This window comes from Apodemus sylvaticus, chromosome 2, assembly GCF_947179515.1.
Source record: "Apodemus sylvaticus chromosome 2, mApoSyl1.1, whole genome shotgun sequence".
NCBI classification, from domain to species: domain Eukaryota; kingdom Metazoa; phylum Chordata; class Mammalia; order Rodentia; family Muridae; genus Apodemus; species Apodemus sylvaticus.
The window spans coordinates 52,944,496-52,969,585 of record NC_067473.1 but is presented as its reverse complement, the minus strand read 5'-3'; the positions used below and the strand labels follow the sequence as shown (position 1 = coordinate 52,969,585).

Genomic DNA, 25,090 nt, shown 5'->3' with positions numbered 1-25,090 from the left:
ACGAGAGGAAAGCAAGCACAGGCTTCCTGGACCGACTCCTTGCTCCTCCCCGACCAGTCCTCCTGCTTCTCACTGTCAAAGAGCTACTACTATTGTTTTTTCAAGACAGGGTTTTTCTGTGTAGCCCTGGCTGTCCTGGCACTTGTAGAGCAGGCTGGCCTCAAACTCAAGAGTTCTGCCTGCCTCTACCTCCAGTGCTGGGCCTTAAAGGCTTGTATCACCACCACCAAACTTGAAGATGGATTTATTTTTTTTTTAAATTATGTGTATGTGTCTGTGTGTGGGTACGGCATGACAGTCCAGGTGCCCTGGGAGCCGGGGTTTACAGATGCCTGGGAGCTGTCTCTCCTGAGTGCTGGGAGCTGAACTCAGATCCTTTGCAAGAGCAGCACACGCTTTTAACTGCTGAGACACCTCCAGCCCTTCCTTCTTGGTTCTTATCATTTTTGCCTCTCATCTTTCACAGACACCAGGACCAAGAGGAACACTCCTCCTCTGTCTACAGGTGTCCTGCGCAGAAGCTCACGTGAAGCCTGCCCAGTATCTGGTGGGATGTCTGGCCTGTGGGGGAAAGCCAGCAGACTTTCAATGGTGCCTCACATTAAGACCAAGTCAGCTTTGGAGTAGCACCATGGGTCAGAAAAGCAGAAGGTCAAGCCATCAGATTTTCTCAAAATATGTGTGTAGGAAGGACAGCCCACTGCATAAGATGGGGAGCCTGTGTCCAGGCTTTTTCTTTGCCCACCGCTCAGAACTGCCTGCAAGTGATGGGATTTCACTGCTACCGCACGGCTGCTCCAGGCCTTCCCCAGCCCAGTTATGGACTACAAAGGTTATGGACTGCATGGCTCAACCTAAGTTGCTCAGGCTGACCTTGAACATAATATAGTCCAGGATGGTTTTAAATGAATGATTTTCCTGTCTCAGTCTCCAGAAGTTGGGGTATATCCTGAACTACCAGGCCCAGGTTATTTGTAATCCGATGTGAGCCCACAGCAGGAACTGGGGGAGTCCTCACTGGAATTCCTTTGGGGTCCTTGCTGGGAGGACACTGAACACTACGCTGATGGAGATATCATCGAGGGAGACGTCTGCTCTGCTACGGGATGGCTGTGGTTTACTTACCAGGCCTCAGTGCTGCCTAGGACCCTATGAGCAGCCTTGCTTTAAGGGATTGTTGTCAGGCTTCCTCCTGGCTGGCTGGGGCCAAGAACCCAGGGTTCCGGCTCTACCGTGACAGTAAGGCTGCAGACAGCAGGTACTATTTTATTGGGTCTCAAAAGCTTTAAATACAGAACAGGCTGGTGAGGGGGCAGATGTGGACACACTGGAATTTGAGAACGGACATATCAGAAGTCACATAATCAACACTTGGACAGAGCTTGGGAAGAAGGGTAGTCTGGGGAAGAGGTGGGTGCCAGCTGACAGCTGCCTCTGTGTCACGATTGTACCCTTCACTAACACAAAGTCTTTCATGGTTCTTTCCTGATTTGAATACAATTTTTAAAAAACAGCCTCCTCTCTCCAAATAAAAATACAAAATCATCTGGGAGAGACTGGATGGCAGTACCACTGTGAGAGTCTGTCCCCAACAAGCCTTGGGCTCTCCACCCCAGCTCCAATGCTACCCATGACAGAGGAGGTTTCTGTACACTGAAGCAAGCTGGACCCAATCTATACCCCCCAACCAGGTCTGGAGTTGAAAACCATGTCCTGGCAGAGGGAGGAGGTCTGGCATCAGCGGTGCTGGGGGCCAGGCGAGTTCTCTTTAGCGACTATAACCAAACTCATCGGCATCGTCAGCGCGGAAGTCTCCATAGCGCCACAGGTTCAGCTGTGAGAGAGGGACACAGAAGACGGCTCTTCAGGATGGAAGACCCAATGGAAGCCACACAGCCACGCCCCTCAAACTCAACACCTCAAACTCAACCCCGCAGGCAAGGACTCACCCTGGCACTCTTGGCTGATTCCTGGGCATTCAGATATTCTGTGATCTGAGGGACATAAGAAGATGGAAGTGGTCAAGATGGAGGTGTTCTTGAATGAGCAACCAAAAAATGCTGCTGCAGGTCAGCAGTCCCCAGAGGAGACTAGCACTTAGAGCGAACTGCCGGCAAACAGTCACATTGCTCCCTGGGACAGCTCGACTCTGCACTGGCTAATCAATGTGCCCATAGGTCTCCTCACTCCACGTCCTGCCTGGCTACTTATTCCACCCCCAACTCTCTGACCAAACACTACCTTCTTCATGCAGTACAGTGACCCCCATCTAAAAGCATGCATTGTGCTCCCGATCCTCTGGACTAGATTTCTATTTTCCCCTCTCTACCACAGTTAGCATTTTGTGACAGTTTATTTCACGTATCATGTTGGAACATAAGTTCTACAAGGTAGGAATAGGGTTTGTCTATTTTCATTACAGATAGTAGATAAGAGGAATTCTAGGTATCAGAGACATTATAAACAGCTTCCTGTGAGGACCTAAGGATAACCAGTGCCTCTGACCTACATACCCACAAAACTCCAAGTAAACCTCTGAGGTGGGGAACAGAGGCCAGGCAAAAGAAGGGCCCAGAAGGGGGGGTGGGCAATGAGCTGGGGGAAGAGATGCAAAATGGAGAGGCTGGTACTCACACACTCTGCGTCTCAGTGGGGAAGAAGTGGGGCTACCTGCTTGTAGTCTAGTCAGGCCCAGCCTGAGCGCTACGGAGCTGAGCGTCCGATCAGTCTGTCTCTCTGGAACGTTCATAGATTTGCTACAGTTGGGAGGGAGGCTGGCCTACGATGAGGCCATGGCTAATGCTTATAGGAGGCTAGGAGACACTCATGGTCCCAAATGGAGGCACTGCAGATGATTCAGAATCCACACAGAGCAGGCAATAGATGAAAAGAGCAAGGGGAACTAACTGGTCAACTCCAGAGGGTAGCGAACAGTCTCTTCATCTCCTGAGCCTAAGGCCCAGCTTCTTAAGGATGAAGCCCCCATCTCATCATTGGGGGTTCCCAGTAACCTGGGTCCTGGCACTTTCCAAGTAGGCTGGAGGAGCCTTGTGATAGTCTTTTGGAGCATTTATAGCTGCCACACAGCTATGGGTGGTCCTGGAGACTATGTTAGCAAAAGGACTGGGAGGAGGTAGGTTGTGACCCTCCGTATCCCCAGCAAAGCTCCCCAGTCTGTCACCGGGGCACAGACAGAGGGAAGCTTTCTGCTCTAGTTTGCAGCTGCATTCTCAGCCAAACCCGCAGCCAATTAATTTGTGCTTTAATTAGATTTTTTTTTTTTTTAAAAAACCCAACAAACCCAAATCCATTATCTTTCCCCAGCAGGACCAGGAGCTGGAGGATTCTCTGCTCCCTCACTGGCTCTGGGTGTAGTTCCCAGTCCCTCTTCAGGGATGCTGCTGATGGTGCAGGGTACTTGCTAAGGGCCTGCTTCCAGGATGGAGCCCCTCTCCAAATCACATACCACTTTCTGGAACTGCTTCTCCTTGCGCACCTCCACCATGACCAGTCCTTCCTTCACCAGACCCAGGCCCACATCGCCTTTGGAGTCTGCAAACTGCAGAGTGACGTGGGGGCAGCTGGCGCTCAGGTGCTCCACGTTGAGCAGGCACTGAGTGTTTTGGATGTCCCGCACCACACTGTCCACAGCATCTGTGCGAGCGTCCTCCTGGACAGGGATATAGCCATGTTATCGAGGGGGATGGGTGAAGGTCAAACAACAGCTACCTGGGTCTCAAGGCCTGTCCTCTGACCTCCAGCAGAGCCTGTGACTCTCCCCTGTGGTGTCTGTGACTGACAAACAGGTCCTGGACACAAAGAAACCCTTCTTCTACTCAAACCAATTGCATAGAAAACATTCTTATATCCAAGTTTTGGACACCCAGTCACCTGGCTTGTTTCTGAGGAAAAGCAGCTTTTCTCTGCCCCAAACTTACCTAATGACTGGCCCCTCTACAGTGTGGCTCCAGCACACTGACCCTATCAGATCTCTTGTTTTTACTATACTAGCATCCTGGATTGTCGTCACATAGCTCCCCAACCTCAGACACCCCCCAGATCACCCTGCCTTTTGTGGTCTGTTTTCCCTTTGGCATATTTCTGTGAGCAGACAGGAAGTTGAGGGTGATGGCTCCACCTTCCACTTGGATCTAGTAGCCTGCCACACTGCTGGATGCTCACACCTCTGCTCTGAGCACCAGGTGCCTCTGTGCCAGAGCTCTAGGCCTTCGTTCTCTTCTACACTGGACTCTGGGTAGCTCTGTGGTGATCCTCCAAGCCCAAAGAGTTTTTCTTTTCCTTGGCCAAGAGCAACATATCCGAGTGCCAGGAATTCAGTGGCGTCTTAGCTTCCTCTGCCTTGTGTCACCTCTCTGATATTATCACGTGTCTCTGAGCCTGGTCCTTTCCTCTCCTCTCCTCTCCTCTCCTCTTCTCTCCCTAACCCTCCCAATGGGCCTGCATTGGCTGCCGTTATCTCTGGCCTAGCCTGTTATGGCCATCTCCAACCGTTTCTCCCACTTATAACGCTATCAGAAACAAACACATCTGATTATGTCACACTTCCCTCCCTGCCCAAGGTACGGAGAACAAACTCTTGTCAGGACAGGCAAGACCACAATATCCAGGTCCTAAATGACCTTTCCCCTCTCTCTTGTTGCCGACGACTACTCATTAAGATCCAGCTGTGGGGATGAAGTCTATTCCAGCGCACCTCACTCCTCAGGTCTTCCCACTGTTCAAGAACTAACTGAATTCGTATCATGCCATCTTGTCTGTGGTATCTTCTCTCAATTCCCAGAGTCAGAGCTACCCACTCACAGCTCCTGATCCTTTCAATAACCACAGATAATGCAATACATTGCCATCTTCTCCTGTCAGTGAGCTGCAGCAGCAGCTATGTGGACAGTCAGTCCCCTCTGTCTGTACTCACGTCTTGGGGCACCTGGATGAAGGCGAAGGCATACTCTGTGGCTTGAGCTGGCAACACTCGAGTGCTGAAGGCAGGTGGTAGGGTACCCAGGCGGGTGGACGGCAGGATCTCTCTCTACAGGGGAAGCACCAGGACAGCATCACACATACACTGATGCCTCCTTGCTTCAAGCAGAACCCCCTGTACCAGGCTGCTGGACACTTCTACTTTGGGCCTCTCTAGCTTGTTTTTTGGCTCAGCTCCATTTTGCTTGTCTCACAGCCTTCTCTAGTTGGCAAAGTCAACTTCTTGTGTGCCCTCTATTGGCATATCCAGAGGCTCCCATTAACTAAGATAGGCATGCAGATACCCGGGCTCGCCTCCTCATTCCTCCTTCCCTCTAGTGCCCTCTCTGCCACATGGGCTCTCTTCTAGCACTCCATAGGGCAGGGTGCACCATCAAGGACTGTGGCAGTGCTGGGCCTGTTCATGGCTCTGGTCCAGGGAGGTAGAGTCACTCCAGCCTGGTAGCACCTCTTCACTGCATGCTCCCAGGTAACAAGATGACAGCATGGCCCTAGCTCTGGACTTCCTGCTAGCAGATCCTCATGTCTTATCCTTGAGCGAGGCAAGGACAGTAAGCAGCCACTGCCACATCTCAGTGTCAAGCCCTTTAAGATCTATCAGTGCTTCCAGCCCCCTGGGCACATTTACCTGTGCTTTCTAGTTGTTCAGGGGCCTGGCCTGTTTTGTGAAGAGTAGAGGTGGTCAATATATATGCCCCATCGATAAGCTTAGCAGGCCGTTTGAGAGCTGGGCCTGCCCAAGGAGGCTAATGCACCTGACAGTCCCGCCTTGCCTGCCTTCCGCCCTGGCCCCAGCACTCACGTTGCCGTAGTCAATGTAGAAGACATGCACTTTGGCAGGGGACTCCACTTTTTCTACCCGGGCGCGGTACCTGCAATGGCATCAAGGTCAGAGCTGCACTAAGACAGCACTAAGAACCTGATCCCCCGGGGTCCAGCATTTGCCGCCCAGGGTCTCTGGGTGTTACAGGGACAGTTTTGGACCAGGGAAACCCAGCCTCAGGGAGCTGTGGACAGCAGCTATAGGAGCTAGATGGAGCCAGGATCACAGGAGGAAGAGGAGGAGCACATGGAGCAGATTAATATGTCCTTGGGGCATAAAGCAGCAAGAGTAATGACTAGACTGATGTCTGCTTGTAAACCCAGCACACTAAACAGCGGTTGTAATTAGCCAGCAGATCTGTCTGGGAGGCCTCAGCAGGGAACACATCCAAGTCACTCTGTCACCCTGGGAAGACCATGGGCTCCACCCCTGGTAGATCACACACGAGTGACCTTTTGGCCTAGAAGTACAACCGCTTGTATCCCAGACAGGAGAGGTGGAGGGCTGGCTGGCTGCTCTGGGCTCACTGTGAACAAACCTCCAACTGACTCCTGACATCATTCTTCCTGTGAGGGCAAGGGCTGGGTTGGAAGGTATCAGCTGCCAGCATTACTACCCTGGTGTCCTCAGGGGAGAGGGAGTGACACCACTTTATCCTGCCATCTCTAGAGGCTGGTTCCCTGGACCCCAGACCCCCATCTGAGGAGGGATACCTTGAAGACCTGGCAGAGGCTGTTAGCAACAACCCCACAGAAAGGAAATGCTTGTGTGAATGCTTGCCATTTTTCAGCTGCTCTACAGGCCTGTGCCCCAGGATATTTCTCCATCCTACATAAGCCCCATTGCCCTGCTGGTCCAAGTGCTCACCATTCTCCATCTACAAATTTGGCAATGCAGAACTCTCCCCGGCGAGGGGCGTAGGAACCCTCAACAGGAGGGTGGCTGGAGATGTCGTTGCGCATGTTCTCCATCAGCTTTTCCAGCTGGGTGCCTGCAGGGAAGAGAGGGCAGTGAGACTCGGGAGCCTCCCTCCTGGTGGACCCTAAGCATGGGGTGACGTTCCACGGCGCTGAGCACCGGTTCCCTTAGTCCACACAACAGTTCTTTGTGGCTCTCACTCAAGAGGCTTCATGACAGCCATATTCAAAGGCAAGCTTGGGGATTTGCTAATACCAGGGGTCATGCACGCACTGTACTGGCCATGTTCTAATGTACTGGCCATGGTTAAAGGAGCCCTGGGGAATTCCATATTCTATATATTCTTTTTCAAGTACTGGGGATAGAACACAGGGCCTGTGCTTGCTAGTGAAGTACCCTACTACTGAGACATTTTTTGTGGCTAGGTCTCGCCTGAAGGTAGGAAGGAAAATAAGACACTGAGCAAGACAGAACAGCTTCTAGAATAAGGGCTTGGACTCTGGACCCCATGATTAGCAGGAGCCACTCTGCCCAATGTTTCTTCAAAGCAACAGGATGGATCACTTAACAACCACAGACAGAAAGGACCTCAGAGGCTCCACCTACTCACAGGCACTCTGACCCGTCACCCTGTGAAATTCATGTGGAACAGCACTTCAGTGCTGCCAGGCTAGGTTCCTCTCTTCTACCTCTCCTCGGCAGGGAATAGCACCCTACTTTCCTGCCTGATCTCCCTGGCTGGGTGTCGCATGCAGCCCTTGTTGCTTACCTATAGGCACATGACCATCTGTGGCTGCACCTGAGGTCTCATTTCCCTTCTCTGGCTCCTTCCTGCAGTGCCTGTCCTAGGCCCGCTTTGCTGGGCATCAGCTCCCTGTGCTCTGTCCTTTGATGGCCCTTCTGGCCCAGATGCTAGTTCAGTCTCACAGCCTCTTTGCTCTCTTCTGCTTCAGGTAAGGACAGGGTTGGTGATATATAGTCTAAGTGTGGCATTCCTCTGTCCCTTCAGGGCCGAGACCACACTGTAACAGGTGCAGAACACATGTTTATTGTGGTTAAACTTGCCACCATCTACTGTATAAGTTCCTTGTCTGTGTTTATATTTTTTTCCATTACACTGTGAGCGCCTTCAGGGCACAGAGCATAGCTCACTTAATTGTTTACTTGCAGAGGCCTGGTAGGATCCTCAGTGCATGCAGGGTGTGTAATAATTCAATTCATCCTGACGTGATCTCTGCATATGCAGCACATGTTGTCGTTCTGGGCTGCTGTGTACCCATGGCCCTGGCACTCATTTTTGAGTGGTGAGACTTTTGGGTCCTCAGAATGCTCCTAGGCCACAGGTACCCGAGCTCCAAGCTCTGGAAAGCAGTCGCTACACTGACAGGTCTGAATTTGGTCTACTTTTAGTTTATTGGATTTGTAGGTTCCCAGGCAACAGAAAGAAACAGGTTGATGCCTCCTGCCAGCAGCTAGCTACAGCCTCCTGGAGGGACGTAAGTAGGGTCTGATTGGTCACTTGCAGTTAATGTTTTTATTAGGCCCTTTGTGAAGATGGGCTTTAACAGAAAGGGGGCAGGGTGAGAGGATGTGCCTTGAGGAGTCCCAAAGGTTCAGAGAGGGAGGCTGAAGACCCTGGATTGAACAGAGCCACCCGAGGGTTGCAGCCCCCCTAGTACTTACTACTAGAAGCCAGTGACGACATTCTAGGAACGCTAGCTTTCTGCCAGCCTCTTTCTTTCCTGTTTCTTCCCTGGACATTGCTCTCTCCAAGCATCTTGGCTTTCAAGAGCAGTCAGAGACAGCCTGCTAGGGTTCCTGATGCAGGAGTCAGGCAGGAGACTTGTACCCTCAAGCTTTGCCTCTGAAGCAGTGTGGCCAGTTAAGAAGGTCCTTCCTAGGTGGAGCCTGTGGGTGGATCTTGTCCCTGGGCAGGGACTGTTTAGAGGGAGGCCCTCAGGCTCTCCATTGGCCATGTTAGCTGTTTCTCTGCTCACTCACAGACCTAATTTCTACTTAGACCCTGTGAGGTAACACTCCTTTCCCACCAGGCAGCCCAGTCCTGAAAGCTAGCTGACCTCAGGAGAAGTTAATGCCCAAGGCTTATCAGCCTTCCCCCTCTTCCATCTTTTCTCTTCCCAAACAGAGCCAGCACCGGATGAGGAAGAGAGAAGTTTTCCTTGGTGAGACAACAGTGCCACAAAAGCAGCTGCTTGGGAAATATCATTAGAGGGGAAGTGGCTGAGACAGGCTGTCGGCAACTCGGAGAAGGTTTGGGGGTTGGACTGAGGAAGCCAGGCAAAAACCATATCCTGCCATTCTTGGGGCTGCCCATATCTGCGTACCCCTCTGCCAGGATTTGGCTCCTTGGACCCAAAGAGTTTGTCCCTTTTTTCCCAACCAAACTGCTTCTTGCCTAGAGCAGAATGAAGAAGAGGAGGGAGATAAGGGGAAGGAAAAGTGGTGCACGTGGCTGCTGCTAGAATGGTCTCTACTGAGGTGGTCATGGGGTGGTGGACTGAGGATAGGAGAAAGGAGGTTCTTCACAAAGACTGCCAGGGGATAACTTCCCCTAGAGACTGCTTGTTGCCATGGAAACTGGCCACTACAATTCTATACTAACTAACCAACCTCTGTAGGAGAAAACCCCCTCAAGGAGAGGGACGAGCTTGCACTCTTCTGGTCCTCTGTAAGCGGAGGGCTCCCTGACCACATCAGACAATCTGCTCCATGATTCCTGACACACTCAGGCAACAAATCCTCACGCCCAGCCCTGCCAGGGGTGTCTGGGAGTAAAACCATTACCTAAGAGTCTCAGAGAACCACCCAGATGAATCTATAATGCCACCTGTCCTCAGAGGACCTGATTTGTCTGCCACATGTCCACTCCAGGGCTCACTTGTGGGTTCTTGAGGTGACATAGGCCCGGTGCAAAGGAGGCAGGGGCAGTAGCAGTTGTAAGCTCCGTGGGGGGAACTCTGGGGCCCATACCCATGCTGGGATCTGTGAGGGGCAGCACACAGGCACTCACCAGTCTCCACATCTTGCACATAGAAGTGCAGGTCATCTGTGATCTCGGTCACAAACACCGGCTTGTAGCTGGCAGAGCGCTCCTTCTCCTCCAGCACAGGCATCACCTCCTCCACAGGCCGCTCCTCATAGTGCGCCCAGACCTGCAGGTGTGGCAGTGAAGTCAGAGTAGCTGAGAAGGACATCGGTGAGGATCCCAACTAGGGGCTTTGGGTAAATAGGTGTTGCCCTTGGTTAAGTTTGGGGTCACTACAGGGCTGATTCTGAGCAGGAAAGGTGGAGTCTCTGAAGTTCCAGGTTAGAGGGTCATGATTCGGACAGGTATCATACTGGATGCTTATTTAAAAAGAGGTTCCAGGATCTTGTCCCAGGTGATGCCACAGAAGAGAGGGTGAGGATCCCACCAGTGAGATGCCTTGGCTTTGGGCTGCCTGCACAGTCCGTCTAGTTTCAAATCTCTACTTCCCTTCCCACAGTGCTCTGCAAGGTCACTCTGCAGGTCACTTCTATGGCCACCCCGTCCCCGAGGCACTCCAGGCTGCAGCTGGGAAGGGGGGACTTGACTCTGTGCAGAACTGCTTCTCCTGTGCTCTGGACTCCTCACCTCTAGCAGGTTTCTCTGACCTCAGCTCAGAGGCTGGACCACCCTCTCCACACCTCCCTCTCATCCATCCATCCATCCATCCATCCATCCATCCATCCATCCATCCTTCCTTCCTTCCTTAAGCCCTGTGCCAGAGCTGCAGCAGCTCAGAAGCTGATTCAACGTGACAGTGTGTCAAGTCCAATCCTGCGGCCAGGAGATTAGCCAAGTAGTGAGGCCTGTGGAGCAGAGGAGAGAGGTGGCTCTCCAGCTGAGAAGCAGGATGTGCACGGGGAATAAGGAGACAGGACCACACATGGCGTCGTGACAACATGTACAGAGGAAGAGGATGTATTAGCCAGAAACCTGCATGCTCACTAGTGCCATGGGCCTTTTAAACATTCGCTAAGTGTCAATTCAGTTGAGCCTCACAACAACCTTTTTGAACGAGTATAACACTGTTCCTCTTTTGCAAATAGGGAAACTGAGGTACACAGGTGTGCAGTCAAAAGTAGGCCCTATGACAGTTGAGTGTCTAGAGGCAACAGGCGGCACAGGGCTCTGGGAAAAGCTTAGAAAGCAAGCACCTTTACTCTTCATCTTGTGATGACTTTAACAAGGGATCTCTGGGTCTACTTCCTTTGATTAGAGCATTAACATCCAGTCACTGACATTCTCAGCTAATGAGCAGATTCTTGGGTGACCCCTGGAAGGAGCTGAAGGGCAGGCATGCTACAATTATGAAACCTCCTTGAGATACCCTAGGCTTACACTTCTGCCTTTCTATCATAAGGAGAGGCAAGAGTTTAGGGGATATCTTAGGGAATGGCTAAGACGCATCTAGGCCTAAGTTTTCCCTCATTCCACACAGAGAAGTGCCTTCCACAATGGCACGTGTAGGGCTTACTCTGGCTGAGTTCCAGCTGCCAACATCTGTCTCTATCACTACTGCTGTTCTCATTCCATCACCCAGGGACTTAAGATATACACCAGCCCCAGCCATGGTTGGCCAGGAGAAGAAGGCAGCCGAGTGCTAATGCACACTCTATCTTCCCTAAGGGTTCAAAGGCCTAAACACCTGGAGCTACTCAAGTTCCTTAGACAGGACAGGACAGGACAGGACAGGACAAGACGGTCACAGAGGCTTTCAGGCCTTTCCTTTAGGTGTCTCTGGCTGGCCTGGAAGGGGTCAGCTTAGCCAGGCATTCTTATCGACTGGGCTCCCAGGCCCGCTAGAGCCCTTGGAACTCCACAGATCAATAGGACTCACACAGCCTCCAAGACAAGCCTGTCATCACTGCCTTAAATGGGCTGAGCCGCCGCCAGCCACCTCCCTGACCCAGCAGACAGACTTCCCCTTCCTGCCAGCACCCATGCTTCTCAACCCCGATCTCTCAGCACCCTGGCGGCTGCTGTGCAGTGCTTGGGGTGTTTGCAGCGGCCCTTTCCTCCCCCACCCCCCAGCTCTGCCTACTCCTCTAGTTGCCTCCTTCTTGGCTTGCAGCTTGATAAAGAGATGAGGCCTCTGCTGGCTGATGGAGAGGATCTGAGAGTCATTCAGAGATCCACTCTTCCCCACCCTACTTGCCAATAGGAGAGGAGAGCCCTCCCCAGCAGATGAATTTGGAGCTGACTGACAGGGTGAGAGCAGAAACTGCTAATGAGTCCTCAAGTGAGAGAGCCCCAGGCGACAGCACTGGGTTCCCTCCCTGGGGAGAGGGGGTGGAGCTTTGTTCATCATAGGCTCAGGTGGGCAGCATGCTGAGGTCACCAATGATGCAAATGAAAGCCTGGCAGATCCCTCCCCCTCCAACCTCAGCCAGATAGCTCACCTGGCAAAAGGGAACACATACTGCCACCTGGGCTGAGAAGACAATGAGAACAAAACCTATGGAGTGGCAGGTGCCAGGGCTGCTAAGAATCCCGTGTGTGTGTGTGTGTGTGTGTGTGTGTGTGTGTGTGTGTGTTTGTGGCCTGGGTGTGGTCCTCATCCTTAGAACATGCCTCTATTGGCTGATAATGCTCTTGTGTGTGTAGAGCAGTCTCATAAGGAGAGACACTGGCAAGGTCTCTTGCCAGACAAGTGCTACTTGCCACAGCCTCAGCAGGCCTCTTGAGCTCACATCCTTGCTATGTTCTTGTTTGAGGGAATCTTTGGGTAGATGCTGCTATTCCTGGACCCATGGGAGTTGACTAGGAAAATTCAGAGAAGGAAGCAGTAACTGTGCATAGTCACTCCCAGGCTCTTGGCAGGGGGAGGGGCTGGGGAAGACCCCTTATGGCCAAGGAGACGTGAATCTTGGCTCAGCAGTAGGGCCCAGGCACATGAGGAGCCTGGTAGTTAGTCTCCCCAGATCTTGGTCACTTGTGAGAGCGTTCGTGTGGAGATGTCTTCCTGAACTCTGATGGTGGCAGTTAGGATTTTAGCCAGGCTAAAGAACAGAATCTCTTCTGCTGCAAAGTCATAGTGGATCTGTCTTGGGGCAAGGCACTGCTGTGACCCTTCACAGCTCTAGTTACAGACCTCGACCCTTCCCTCTTCTGCTCCTGCTGCAGGCTGTTCTGCCAAGCAAGTTTCTGATTTCATCAGGTTCCTTCTACATCTGGAACTTACTAGGGTCCCCTTATATTGCTGCAGTTGTCACAGAGAAGGACCCAGCTGGGTATAATTCTGGTCCTCCATCCTTTCTCTTTTTTGTGCTTTTTCCAGGGAGTCCCAGACCCTCCTCCTGACAGGAGAGAGAAAATGTACACAGGGACTCCATTGGCCATCTAAATCCTATTTACCATCCCTACTCACTAGGCTCCAAGGGTGTGGCTGGTGTGGAGCCAGGGAGGCAGAGACCTTCAAACACACAGCAGGGAGGCCAACCTCAATAAAAACTAATCAATGGCCAATCCAGCCTCGTTCAAGGCCCTGCTGGGCTGAGAAAAGAAGAGAGTGGAAGGGAGAGAGGAAGGGAGGGAGGGAGAGGGGAAGAGAGAGAGAGAGAGAGAGAGAGAGAGAGAACGAATGAATGAATGTATGTGGGTATCTGCTTCCTGTGATCCCCTCCTTGTTCCTGCCCAGAACCACTAAGTATAGAAAAGGGAGGGTCTTACAGGACACAGGGTGGAATTAAATAAAGCCAGTAGAGGGGCAGCTAGGTCTCTAGCCAGCCTCCCCGAGAAGGCAGCTTCTAGGGTTCAGCACCATCAGGTTCCTCCAGACAGATATACTCACTAATGCATGCACACACACACACACACACACACACACACACACACACGTCACTGTGCAAATGGTTCTACACACACCTGGTCTCAGAGTCTCCAGCATTTCCTTTCCTGGTTTAGCCTATATGTATAAACATTTACACATTGTGAAGCAGCCTTCAGGAGGTCACAAGTGGGAAATGCTGAGTACACCCGATATACTCAGGTTATTGTCACCCCGCTGGCTTCCAAACCCCCTCATCAACTGCCAACCCAGAGTCACTAAAAGACTCTGTAGACAGAGCTGTTCTCCAGAGTGAGCTCACTGGGAGCGGAAGGCCGAGCCGGTTCCTCTGGTTCTATGTGAACTAGGCTTTCCTGCAGAGGGACTCATGGGAAGGTGGCCCGGTATAGAGGGTTGGGGACTGCATTCGAATTGGACTGAAATGAAATGAGCAGCTCATGTAAGTGATTAATCACTGGTAATTACTCCTTAGCATCATCAAGTGGCAGCAACAGAATGACAACTTGGGCTCTTTCAGACAAGTCTACTGTGCAGTAAATAAGGACACCCTGGCTATACCTAGCAAGGAATCTATTCAGCCCCTCAGGGCAGATACCCTGTCCTTACCCAAGGCCATTCTGAGTGGACAGAGCTGAGGAGGCACCTTCTAGGCTCCAGTGAATTTTCAAGGGTGGAGTTGTGGCCTAGACAGAGATAACTTACTTCATAGCCTTGGCTCTCAATGCTGCTATCCTGGCCTTCCAGGCCCCTGCTGATGACAGAGGACACAAGGGTGACAGTCCTAAAGTCACACTCTCCTTCCCTATGGAAGCCAAGGTTGTCTGCTTCTCCTGCCACCCTCAGGAGACAGGGTTTAAAGTTAGCAGGGATTGGAGCAAGGAAGAAGGGAACTTCCTCTGATGTCCCGAGGCAGCTAGTGTCCCGAGATCGCAGCCAGTCTCTGGGGCTCAGTCTAAGCTTCTGAGCCACATCCTTCTGGAGTCTATCCACCTGTGTTCTCCTGCCACCAAAGTATGTGACACCTTTCCCTATTCCCAGAGGATGACTAAGACAGGGATCCCTAGGTCCCGTACTAAAAGAGAAGAGAGGCCCTGTGCCAGGAGGTAGCTGTTTTGGCCTGAGGAAAAAGATGGTGTGTTTAGGGGCACAAAGCCCCCAAATGCCTATTGGCAGGTTATCTTGGCTTTGGGAAGCACATCTCAAGCCAGATGGCTGCCCTATGGGGAAGAACATATTTATTCTTGGAACAATTTATGGTTTAGCATGGCTGTCCCACGAAACTCTCTTTAAGCACAGAGGAGCTCTGACAGATTGGTGGCTGGCTGATTTATTCTACTATTAGGCAGGCTTTAAGTCAATAGAGACAGGCTAGTATTGGAAGGGGCCAGCCCAGCTCCCACCCCAAAGCCACAGAGTTCCTTAATAGTCAATTTGTTTCCAAAAGCTTCTTCAGATCAACCTCCCTTGTCTCTTCAATGTAGTATCTGAGACTGGTTGTAAATCTCCTGTTCTAAGGGCTCCATGAATCTCGCAGGGCTGTTGCTAAAGGGCAGTAGTAAGGAAATGCAGAGGTGGGTTGTCCAGTCCCTTAGTGGGCACTGCCTGAGAACGGTAGGTTGACCCTCAGGCTCTTCACCAGTGGTGCTCTGGACAGTTCTTCCAGTGCTCCAATGTCATCTTCTAGAGTCTAGCTGTAGGTCTGGGACACCACTGGGAATCTTCCAGACTGACACGACAACCCTGGCTCACTGAAGGTCTGTGTCTGGCTTAGGATCAAAGGTGCCTAAGCTGGTACGTTATCCTTGGCCCTTTGGTGTATGGGAAGGAGCAGGTAAGAAAAGAGCACATGCTAGGGGTTGACTGGCACAGTCTGTGCTTCGTACCTTCTCTTTCCTCTGCTTGGCAGCTTCCTCAGCAGACAGGAGAGGCTTGTAGTAGGCGCTGCGCTCAGCTGTGAAGTGGACCTTGGATAGCGCTTGTTCCACCAGCAGAACAGACAGGTTAGCCCCATCCATGTGCAGCCAGCCAATGAAGTTGCCCGCCTTGTCCATGCTTTCTACCTCTACCTCCACCTGGAAACAAAAGACAGGGTATATGTATCAGCTCATGGGTATGGTTCTGCAAGTTTGAGCATGAGAATTGCACCAAGCTCTCTTCTATATTCATTCTATGTAGCAGAAGCAGCTAGAACCAGAGACGTACCAAGTGAATATATTGTTGACATGGGTGCAGCCATGTCAAGGACTCCAATGCCTCTGCCCCATGGAAGTGGCCAAACCTTCCCCAAGCGAGGCTCAGAGGGCTGGCAAAGCCTCCTTGAGTCAGAGTTAGAACCGTGACAGTGTGCAGAAAATCTGCACTGTCGCTTTCTCCCCGCCCATGCTTACAGCCTGAAGACTGCTCCTCTGGAGATCAGCTCAACCTGCCTCCTTGTTCAGCTTTATGTACAAATCCTGCCTTCCTGTTTATCTCGGTGCAATAACCCTGCATCCCGGGTCAACTGTACAGAATTAAACACACTGTGCCTCAGCTTCTCCATCAGAAGGCCCATGCCACCCAGTCCCAGCTTTTCTGTGTTGTGTGTCTGTCTGATCTTCAATGTCCTCCCTGACCCACTTAGGTCAATCCCTGCAGCTGTGCAGAGCGCAGCACTCGAGACTCCTGGTTCTGCTTTTTCTTCCCCCTTCCTTTTGGCAGAGAGCTTCTGGGGTGCACTTGACTCACTTTGGCTGAAGGAGGCCCTCTGCTTAGCTGTGCATGTGCGTGTGCGTGTGCGTGTGCAGGAGTGGGGGGAAGCAGGCTGAGCACGGTGCACCCTATCCTTCCTCATCCACCCCAGCTCTTGTGGAGAAGACAGGCAGGCTCAGGAACAAGAAAATCCCTGGGGAGAGGGAGACTGAATTCTTCCAGGAAGAACTGAAAGTATTAATGTTTAATGGAGGCAATTAAGGAGGCTTCCAGAAAGCCAGGGGAAGAGAGGAGAGGACAGGTAAGGCAGGAGGGTGTGGGTGGAGCCGCATTAGCACAGGGGCAGTTTGGGGGAGCAAAGCAGACAGGTGGGGTCATGAGCACAAGTCCAGACACTGGGTCAAAGTCTGAGGGATCTGAGACAGTCTCTATGGAGGGCTCTGTCCCTAGGACCCCACAACTGGCATAGACTTAGTCCCTCCAAGAGGGTGGTCCAGGGCTGTGTTTGGGGAGGCTGACCTGCCCCTACCTCAGAAAAGCAATGGCCCATGATAAATTCCTTCCTTGAGTCTCTCTAGACCTTCATTCTTCCTCAGCCATAGGGGCCTTTAAAAGCCTTTGCTGCTAAGTATAAAAACTTGTATTAATTTAAATGGCTTCAAGCTCAATTAAGCAATAAAACGAATGTCTAAATACCTGGGGATTCTCATAGCCTGAGCTGGTGCCAGTGGCAGAGGGCTAGAAGGAATGAGAGTGGACAGTTAGGAAGTACCCAGTGATGTTCCTCCCTAAAGTAGACAGAGGTGCGGGGGTTGGCGATAAAGGGTCAAAGGGCCAGCACCAGGAGGAGGGCCCTGACCTCACCCTGTTTTCACCACTGGTTTGGTCCTTAGGCTCATTCCTAATCCTTGGCTGAGAAATGGCAGTTTAGATTGGAGTGTGGCAAAGGACACACAGAGCCCACTAATGTCTGCGGAAAAGAATGCTAGGCAGATTCCAGCTGGCTTTCTGGCTGAGTCTGCAGGGCTGCTGAGAGGGAATGGCTGTGGAGCTAGATGGCGGAACCAGCACTGCGCAGGCGGCCTGCCTTGCCTTTTTACACTGCCTCCAGCAGGCTAGGCTCATCCTCTCCCTGACTCCATTGCTTGTCTCAAGAGCAGCCCCTGCTTCCGCTGAGGTAATGATGCTGGCCCTCCCAGCATCCAGACTTAGGACCTGCAGCTCCATCAGAGCCCCATGGAGTGGGAACGCCTGGTAGACGCTGAGGCAGGGTTCTCCTTTCTCTGAGTCTAGCAATTAGCTTGTGAAGAAGAACAGTTGGTGTTTAAGAGCTTGATGCTCTGATCCACCTTGCAAAAGCCCAGGGCCCTGCAGCCTGAGTGTTCTGTAGGGAGAGGACTCGGTGAGTTGAAGAGGCCATCGGGCATGCAGTAACAAGATAAAACTGGGATGGGCATGATGTCACAGTGAAGACCACCTTTCCTTTGTCTTAATTTGCTAAGTTTTACCAAACAAACTAAAGGCAAAAAGCAGTAGGTCTCAGAGGAACTCGGGGGCGGCAGTGGGAAGAACAGACAGGCTGGTTGCCGTGTAGTTGGAAGCTCAGGGGACATGTGCCCAGCCAAAAGCAAATGGGGCTGGTTCAGTTCCCAGCCAACATGGAATCCAAGCCCATACCAGTCTCCTCCCTCCCTGACCTGTCTTGTTCCACACTTTCAGTATCCAAGTGGTCCCCCCACCATTGACAGACAAACGGACAAACAAAACAGAGGATGACTCCTCTCAGTGGCCACAGAGCCCCCTTCCAGACTTGGCAGGCCCCCCAGGCAGCTTGCAGTAGGCCAGTGTGGTTTGTTTCTGCAGCGGGTTGGGCTGTTGGCACTGATGTAAGAAGCACAGAAATGGGTTGCTGAGGCAACCAGGCAGGAACAATCTCTCATCCTACACAGTGCCACGCTCAGACCTCCCTACACATGGCAAACCCTAACCTGACACCAAGTTTTCTGAAGCCAGGATCCAGATGCTTTTTCCAGGGCTTGCCAGGGAGAACTCACAACTAGTGGATATACCTGGGGCCAGTCCACCAAGGAGCAGTGGATTCTCCCTGGCAAGCAAGCCCAGACCTCACATGTATCCAGTTTCCTTTTGACTGCAATCGATGTGCTAACTTGGGCTTGACAAGTCCCTAGGCCCAGCCAGCAGCAGAGGAAAAGAAATCTCTGGCCTTGGGCAGTGCACTGCCACGGTTCTATCTGGGTTGTAGAGGGAGATAAAGCTGTCGCCAGTGGGGCTCAGCTTCCTCTTTCATTACAGCTGCCAACGACATAGGAATTTCTCAATCAAAGGCTCCTGGGGGAAAGGGGCCTGGCTACTGTTTCTGCAGGCTCCTGAGGGACTGTGGCTCCTGGTCTCTACAATCAAGTCCCATGTTATAGGTCCACCTTCCTAGACATATTTTGTCCTGGATAGGTGCTGGAAGTCTGTGACACTTTCTTGGCATAAAGAACTATGGGCCTCACGAGCAAAGGTTCAACAGGGAACTCCCAGAGTGGCGTGTGTGTGCAGCCTCCTTCACTACTCTTTTTTGACTGACCTCCAGGAATCTGGTTTGACAGACAGGATCTGCACCTATACAAATTCTAGTTCTCTGTTTAGCTCCAAGATTCCAACCTCTGGGATTTCCTCCTCACTTCCCCCAAGAGAGCCAAGGATGGCTGTGTTTATTTATAGTTCAGGCTACTTAGAATATTTAGAAGGCTGGGGTAGGAAGATCTCTTGAACCCAGGAGTTCAAGGTCTAGCATAGGCAGCTGTGTAAAACAGACATGCTCACAGTGAGAGGAGAAGAGACTAACTACATACAGACCTTTCTGCTGCTTGTTTTTTGTTTTTTTTGTTTTTTTTTTGAGGCAGGGTCTCATGTAACCTAGGTAAGCCTACACTCACTTTATTGCTAGGGATGACCTTGAATTTCTTGAATTCTTGATCCTCTTGCTTCTATCTCCAAGTGCTGGGATTACAGGAGTATACCAGGGTAATATGCATACTAGGCTATTCCTTTACTGCTGAGGTATAGCCTCAGCCTGCACAGTCTATTTTTATTAGACATGGTAGTGTTACAAAGTGACCATGAACATTGAATTAGAAAACACTGATCTGCCGGGCCTGGTGGTGCAAGCTTTCTTCCAGTACTCAGGAAGCAGAGGCAGGTGCAGGTTCTCTGTGAGTTTGAGGTCAGCCTGGTCTACACAACAAGTTTCAGGACATCCAGGACTACACAGAGAAACTTTGTTTTGAAAAAACAAAACAGGGGACTGGAGAGATGGCTCAGAGGTTAAGCTCTGCCTGTTCTACCAGAGGTCCTGAGTTTAATTCTCAGCAACCACATGATGGCTAGCAACCATCTACAATGTGATCTGTTGCCCTCTTCTAGTGTGCAAGTGTACATGCAGATAGAGCATTAATATACAAAAAATAAATAAATAGATCTTTTTTAAAAAGGGGAAAGAAAATACAAAAACAAACAAACAAACAAACAAAAAACCCATGAAGAACAAAAGAAAAAAAGAAAATACTGCACCATTATTCCTAGAGAGAATAAAAGGTTTAGGAACCTGGAATCCTATTACCTGTTTGTCAAATGATTACTATCTAACTTTGTTCTAAATGTGTCTGTTTAAAGATACCTTATTTAATATGTATCATTGACTCGTTTCCATTGAGCTCTCAGACAATAGTACCATAAGAAATTGGTCTTGAATGACCTTAGGGAATAGGTATTTTTCTTTAAGGTATATACCAGCAGCACTCTTGCTTGGGACCATTTTTCTATGGCAAAAATCACTAAGAGAAAGCATTGCTCTCCCCCAAACTCAAGACACTAAACAGATCACAAAGAGAAAAAATGTTATACTCTGAGAGCTAAAACAAGAAGGCAGAATTATCCAGGCATACCACACTACGCCTTTAACCCCAGCAATTGGGAGGCAGAGAGATTTCTGCATTCTAGGCCACCCTAGCCTGCATAGAGAGTTCCGGGCTAGCTAGGCCTCCATAATAAGACCCCAATCTGAAAATAGATACATAGAAGTCCCAAAGGCCTAGACAATGTGGTCTGTGCTTAGGATCCTAGTACTGAGTGGGAGGTGCACATAGGAGGACAAGAAGCTCAAGGTCACCCAAGCACATGGCAGATCAGAGCCCCGGCTGGCTCCAGGGCCTATGTCACAAAGAAGCCACAGTGTTGCTTTGCTCTACCCGAGCTGGGACATGCCTGACCAGTAACCCAGGCTCCTTGCCACTCTGCATGTTTACAAATGACTGAGAAGCACAACAGTTGATCGCGGGGTTAGTGAGCATGTAATTGGCGAACACCAAACCTGCAAATGATGAGGACTGACTGCATACAGCTCTATCTAGGGAAAGCCATTCCTTACAAGCTGCCTCAAATTACAGACAGTAGCTACTGGAGATTTAGTCTTGTGAAATATACAAGAAACTTCCTCTTGCCCAACTGGCAATTGCAAACATTAACTGAGATCTTACCCACGGAGTGCTGTGCAAACTGAAAAGAAAAGGAAAAAAAAAAAAAGCAGCAATCTGATACAGTCTCTTTAGCATCTTAGAGTGTTTCTGAAATGATCTGCGTCCAGATCATTTCTGTGGGAGGACTCCTACAATGCAGGTGACCAAGGAATTGAGATCTTAGGTGACTACCATGGACTGTCATACTCTAGGAGTGGGCGTGTATGCACATGGCGGTCATGGGCTGGCAGGTACCCAGGGTATGCATATTTTTACATACAATATGGTGTACAGACAGATAGTGGCTCCTGAGTTGCTTGCTGGGTATATGACAGAGCTGAGACCCAGGGAGGAATGATACTGGGGAAGGTGAGAACTTCCTGACAGACTCTAAGGGACAGATGGTGCCATCCTGAGGCAGTGGCTTGGGGTAGCTAGTTAAGGCAGAGGTGTGCTCCCACCCGAGGTGAAAGACACTCCTGTTTGCCTTTTCTGTCAGCACCTCTGACCTCTGCCCTTGATGGTGACAAAGTGACTCTGGGCTTGTATCTGCTGGATACCTGAGCTAGACCCATCCCAGTGTGCTGTATTCTGGACACCTGAGCTAGACCAGTCCAGCGTGCTGCATTCTGTGTGGTTCAGCATCACTTCTTCTGGTAGCCCCTGCAAAGGCCACCCTATGAATACTTGGAGAATCACTTTGCTTCTTCTGGCTTTTAGAGACCTAAATGCAGCATAGAGGTTAAGAATGTGGAGTGTGGAGATAAATGTGGCCTGAGTTCAAATCCACTCACTAACTGTTTGCACTTTGGTGAATTGCTTAATTTCTTTGTGCCTTAAAAACAAAACAAACCAAAACAAAGCAAAGCAAAACAAAACACAAAAAATAAAAAGCAAAAAACCTTGCTAGAAACTTGGGGGCTGCAGCAGTACCTACCCAGAGGGTTTCTCATTATGATTACATGAGCCCAATGTAAATGTTTCACCATGATTTTCTCTGGTAGGAGCACTTGCTTCATGTTCAAATGTCTTCATCCTACAGCTAAAATGTCAGTTCCACCAGGGAATGAAGCTTTTTTTATACTCAAAAAAATTTCCATAGCTTGGGAACACTTACTTCAGGTGTCCAGGGATTAGAAAGGACATGGTTTTGGGAATCGGAAGGACTGTGGTTCAACCCTTAGCACTAATTGTGATTTTGGAGGCAGGACAACTAACCTCTTCTGGACTTGCTTTCTTAACTATAAAACAAGGAGAGGTAGATCTATGTACTAAGTAGGGTAACATGAAAATGCTTCTCCTATCAACAATGTCAAGAGCTTATGGGCTGGCTCTACACATCTGGGTTATACGCAGAAGCTGTTTTCCTTGGTCAAGCTATATATATATATATATATATATGTATATATATATATATATATATATATATATATATATATATATGTGTGTGTGTGTGTGTGTGTGTGTATACACACACACACACACACATATACATATACACACACACACTATAAGCTATATATACACTGAGCTTTCATTTTGGGTCCAATCCCTGCTTAGTGAGCCCTGCCATTCTCTGACCTCCCTAAATATCTTTGGGTTTCTTATACTGGGGGTCCTTATAAACAAGTGAAAGTTAGCCAAATGGGGTTGACACGAAGTGCTCAGGTATGGGTCACTGTCCCCAAATTTACCCAGACAGCAGATGCCTACCTGCTTAGTGTGTGTGCGTGTGTGTGTGCGTGTGTGTTTTCTTCTCACCATCAAGCTAAAGGGGGTGGGAGCTGAGAGCCAACCGTGCCCAGGGGAACAAAATACTAGACACACCAGACCTGTTCTGTCTGTGGGCTAGGGCAGCCAGGGGGACCTTCTGCCTCACAGTGGGACACACCCTCCTGTTCCCAAGCACATTAATGTGCCACTAATAAAATTGTTCTGGCTTATTTACCAAATTAATAAAACGGCACAGGCTGTTAATCTGCATGTCTCCTAATTACTGAGGAAGAGCTCCTGGTGTCCAGGCAGCACACACACCTCAGTGCCCACCCAGCTGGGCTGTGGGATCTTTATTTCTGGCTGAGGCTGGGTAAGGAAGGCAAGAAGAATGAGAGGTGGGAGGGAGAACTGGGAGCGACCACCAGTGCTGTGGCTTAGAGCAGAGGGAGGATGGTGGTGGCCAGCAATTTGTGTCATTTCTACAGCTTCTCTTTCAGTGGCCTCTATGCCCTCACTTCCAGAAATATATACTCAGTTTCTGTCTCCGCCTTCAAATTGTCCCCCTTTCCCCTCTTGTCTGGATTCTGTCCAGCTCCTTAACACAGGAACTACTTCAATCAGACAGGCAGTGGGGCTGAGTCATTCGCTGCTCTAGGCGGGAACATACTCCCTGCCTGGGGTGCAATGCAGGCTGGGGAGCCACTTGGGGTTTGCTAAGGGTGTGGAGGAAGGGAGAGAAAGAGAAGTTAGGCAAGGCTGACCGCTCGCTGATGCCTTCTCTTAACTTTTGGACTTCCTGGCCATTTAGCTTCCAGATTCTCCCCTGAAAAGAAGGAGGGGTAGAAGTGTGTGTGTGTGTGTGTGTGTGTGTGTGAGAGAGAGAGAGAGAGAGAGAGAGAGAGAGAGAGAGAGCTCTGAGCTCAGTCAGCTCTGGGGCTTGCAGATGCTGCCCTGGATGCCAAGAGCTACTAAAGGGCAAAGGTATATAGCTACAGCCCCCTCCTGAAGCTCTTTCAGGGTCCCAGTGCAATGAGGACATGGGAAAGAAGACAGTATGCATTAAAGATGGCCTCTCCTGGGTTAAGTGAGGGATCTAGGAAACCAAGGACAAAAAGCTAGGTCAGGCAGGGAAGGATAGCAACGGGAATCCTTGGTTCATACAAATAATGCAGGCAGCCAAAGGAGAGCGTCCAGGTGGGATTTACTGGCTATGGACACAGGACCACACATACATATGCCAGCTTTTCCTGTGTTTTCCAGGAAGAGAGATAACAGCAGCATCTCCTTGAGGGCACTGGCACAGCCTATGCACAATGCCTAAGGAAGCACAGAAATGACTAGAGCCCCCAGTCAGCCTGAGTGCCAGGGGTTGGGAGCCCACAGAATGGCTGGAAGATAGCCCTGGGGGTACCTCAACCCCAGCTCAAGGGCACCTAGAAAGGAAGATTGACTGTGTACATGGTTGTGCACAGATGTAGGTTTGTCTCTCCAGGAGCTAGCTCTAGGGAGAGACCCTGTTGGGGGTTCCAACTATAGGCTTTAGAGCAGAAATATTCATTGTTCCCAAAACTTCCATCCAAAGATGGAAAGGAAGGGCATGGATCAGAAAGAATGATTAGCTGATATTGTGAGCTGGGCACACACCAGCTTCTTCCTCTATGGCTTGGCTGGTTTGTTGCCCATAGGTAATGTGGTACAAGCTTGGTCTGAAAGTCTGGCAGAACCCTAAGTATGGTAGTTTGAGAAGTGGGGAATCTTTATAGGAAGGCTAGAGGACATGGTAGCATGTACACACAGTCTTAGAACTTTGGAGGTTGGGGCAGAAGATCATGAGTCTCCCTTGGTTTACATAATGAGATCTTGCCATAACACAATTACCACCAACCAACCAACCAAAAAGTGGGACCTGGTGGAAGGGAATTAGCTTGTTACAGAAGACTAAGCCCACTCTCTCCCTACTTCTCTTGTTTTCTGTCTGTTTATCTAGGCTGTTTTTCTCTTACAGGTGCTCCAGACAGAATGCCATCCACCACCACGATGGTCCGCACTGGTGACAATGCAGCCTCTCGGGCTTCCCAAACTGTGAGCCCAAATAAACTAATTAAAACTAAACTGAAACCAAACGCAACAACCAAAATAAAAATACCCTAAATAAACAAACCAAAACAATCCAAAACAAAACACCCTAAACTGATAAACAAACCTCAAACTGACCAGTATCATTTATTCTGTTATAGCAACACCAGACAGTCAAAGACTCCAACTCACTCATTCTGCCCAGCTTTTTGTGGGAATGTGAGTAGAATTCCAGGGCAACCAGAGCATAACTGAGATCCTTTTACAACACAGAGAGGGAGCCAGGCTGTGGAGCCGGGTTTGCCACTGTCACTGATGCTGGGTGAAAGCTGTAGTGATGCCGCCATGGTCAGAGTGAGAACTTGAAAAGACACTTCACCTTAATATAGTAGCAGTTTAACACGGCCAACTCAAGGCCTCCCCTCGCGGCCACACACATACCGACGTCTTTCAGAGACGATGAACATTAACACAATGCAATTAATAATTCAATGCCCTGGGAGCTGGGAGGCGGT

General features: G+C 50.2%; 1 protein-coding gene across 1 annotated transcript in view; it reads right to left on the bottom strand.

The window, feature by feature from the left end:
• Positions 1–1,246: 1,246 nt before the first annotated feature.
• Snd1 (staphylococcal nuclease and tudor domain containing 1) overlaps positions 1,247–25,090 on the bottom strand; it is a 407,737-nt gene continuing 383,893 nt past the window's right edge. Inside the window, exons 17-24 of the mRNA XM_052173319.1 lie at positions 15,456–15,644; positions 9,771–9,912; positions 6,689–6,812; positions 5,801–5,870; positions 4,934–5,047; positions 3,467–3,670; positions 1,950–1,994; positions 1,247–1,834 (exon numbers count right to left, since the gene is read on the bottom strand). Coding sequence (XP_052029279.1) covers positions 1,769–1,834; positions 1,950–1,994; positions 3,467–3,670; positions 4,934–5,047; positions 5,801–5,870; positions 6,689–6,812; positions 9,771–9,912; positions 15,456–15,644 — 954 coding nt within the window. The 3' untranslated portion in view covers positions 1,247–1,768. The remainder of the gene's footprint in view (positions 1,835–1,949; positions 1,995–3,466; positions 3,671–4,933; positions 5,048–5,800; positions 5,871–6,688; positions 6,813–9,770; positions 9,913–15,455; positions 15,645–25,090) is intronic.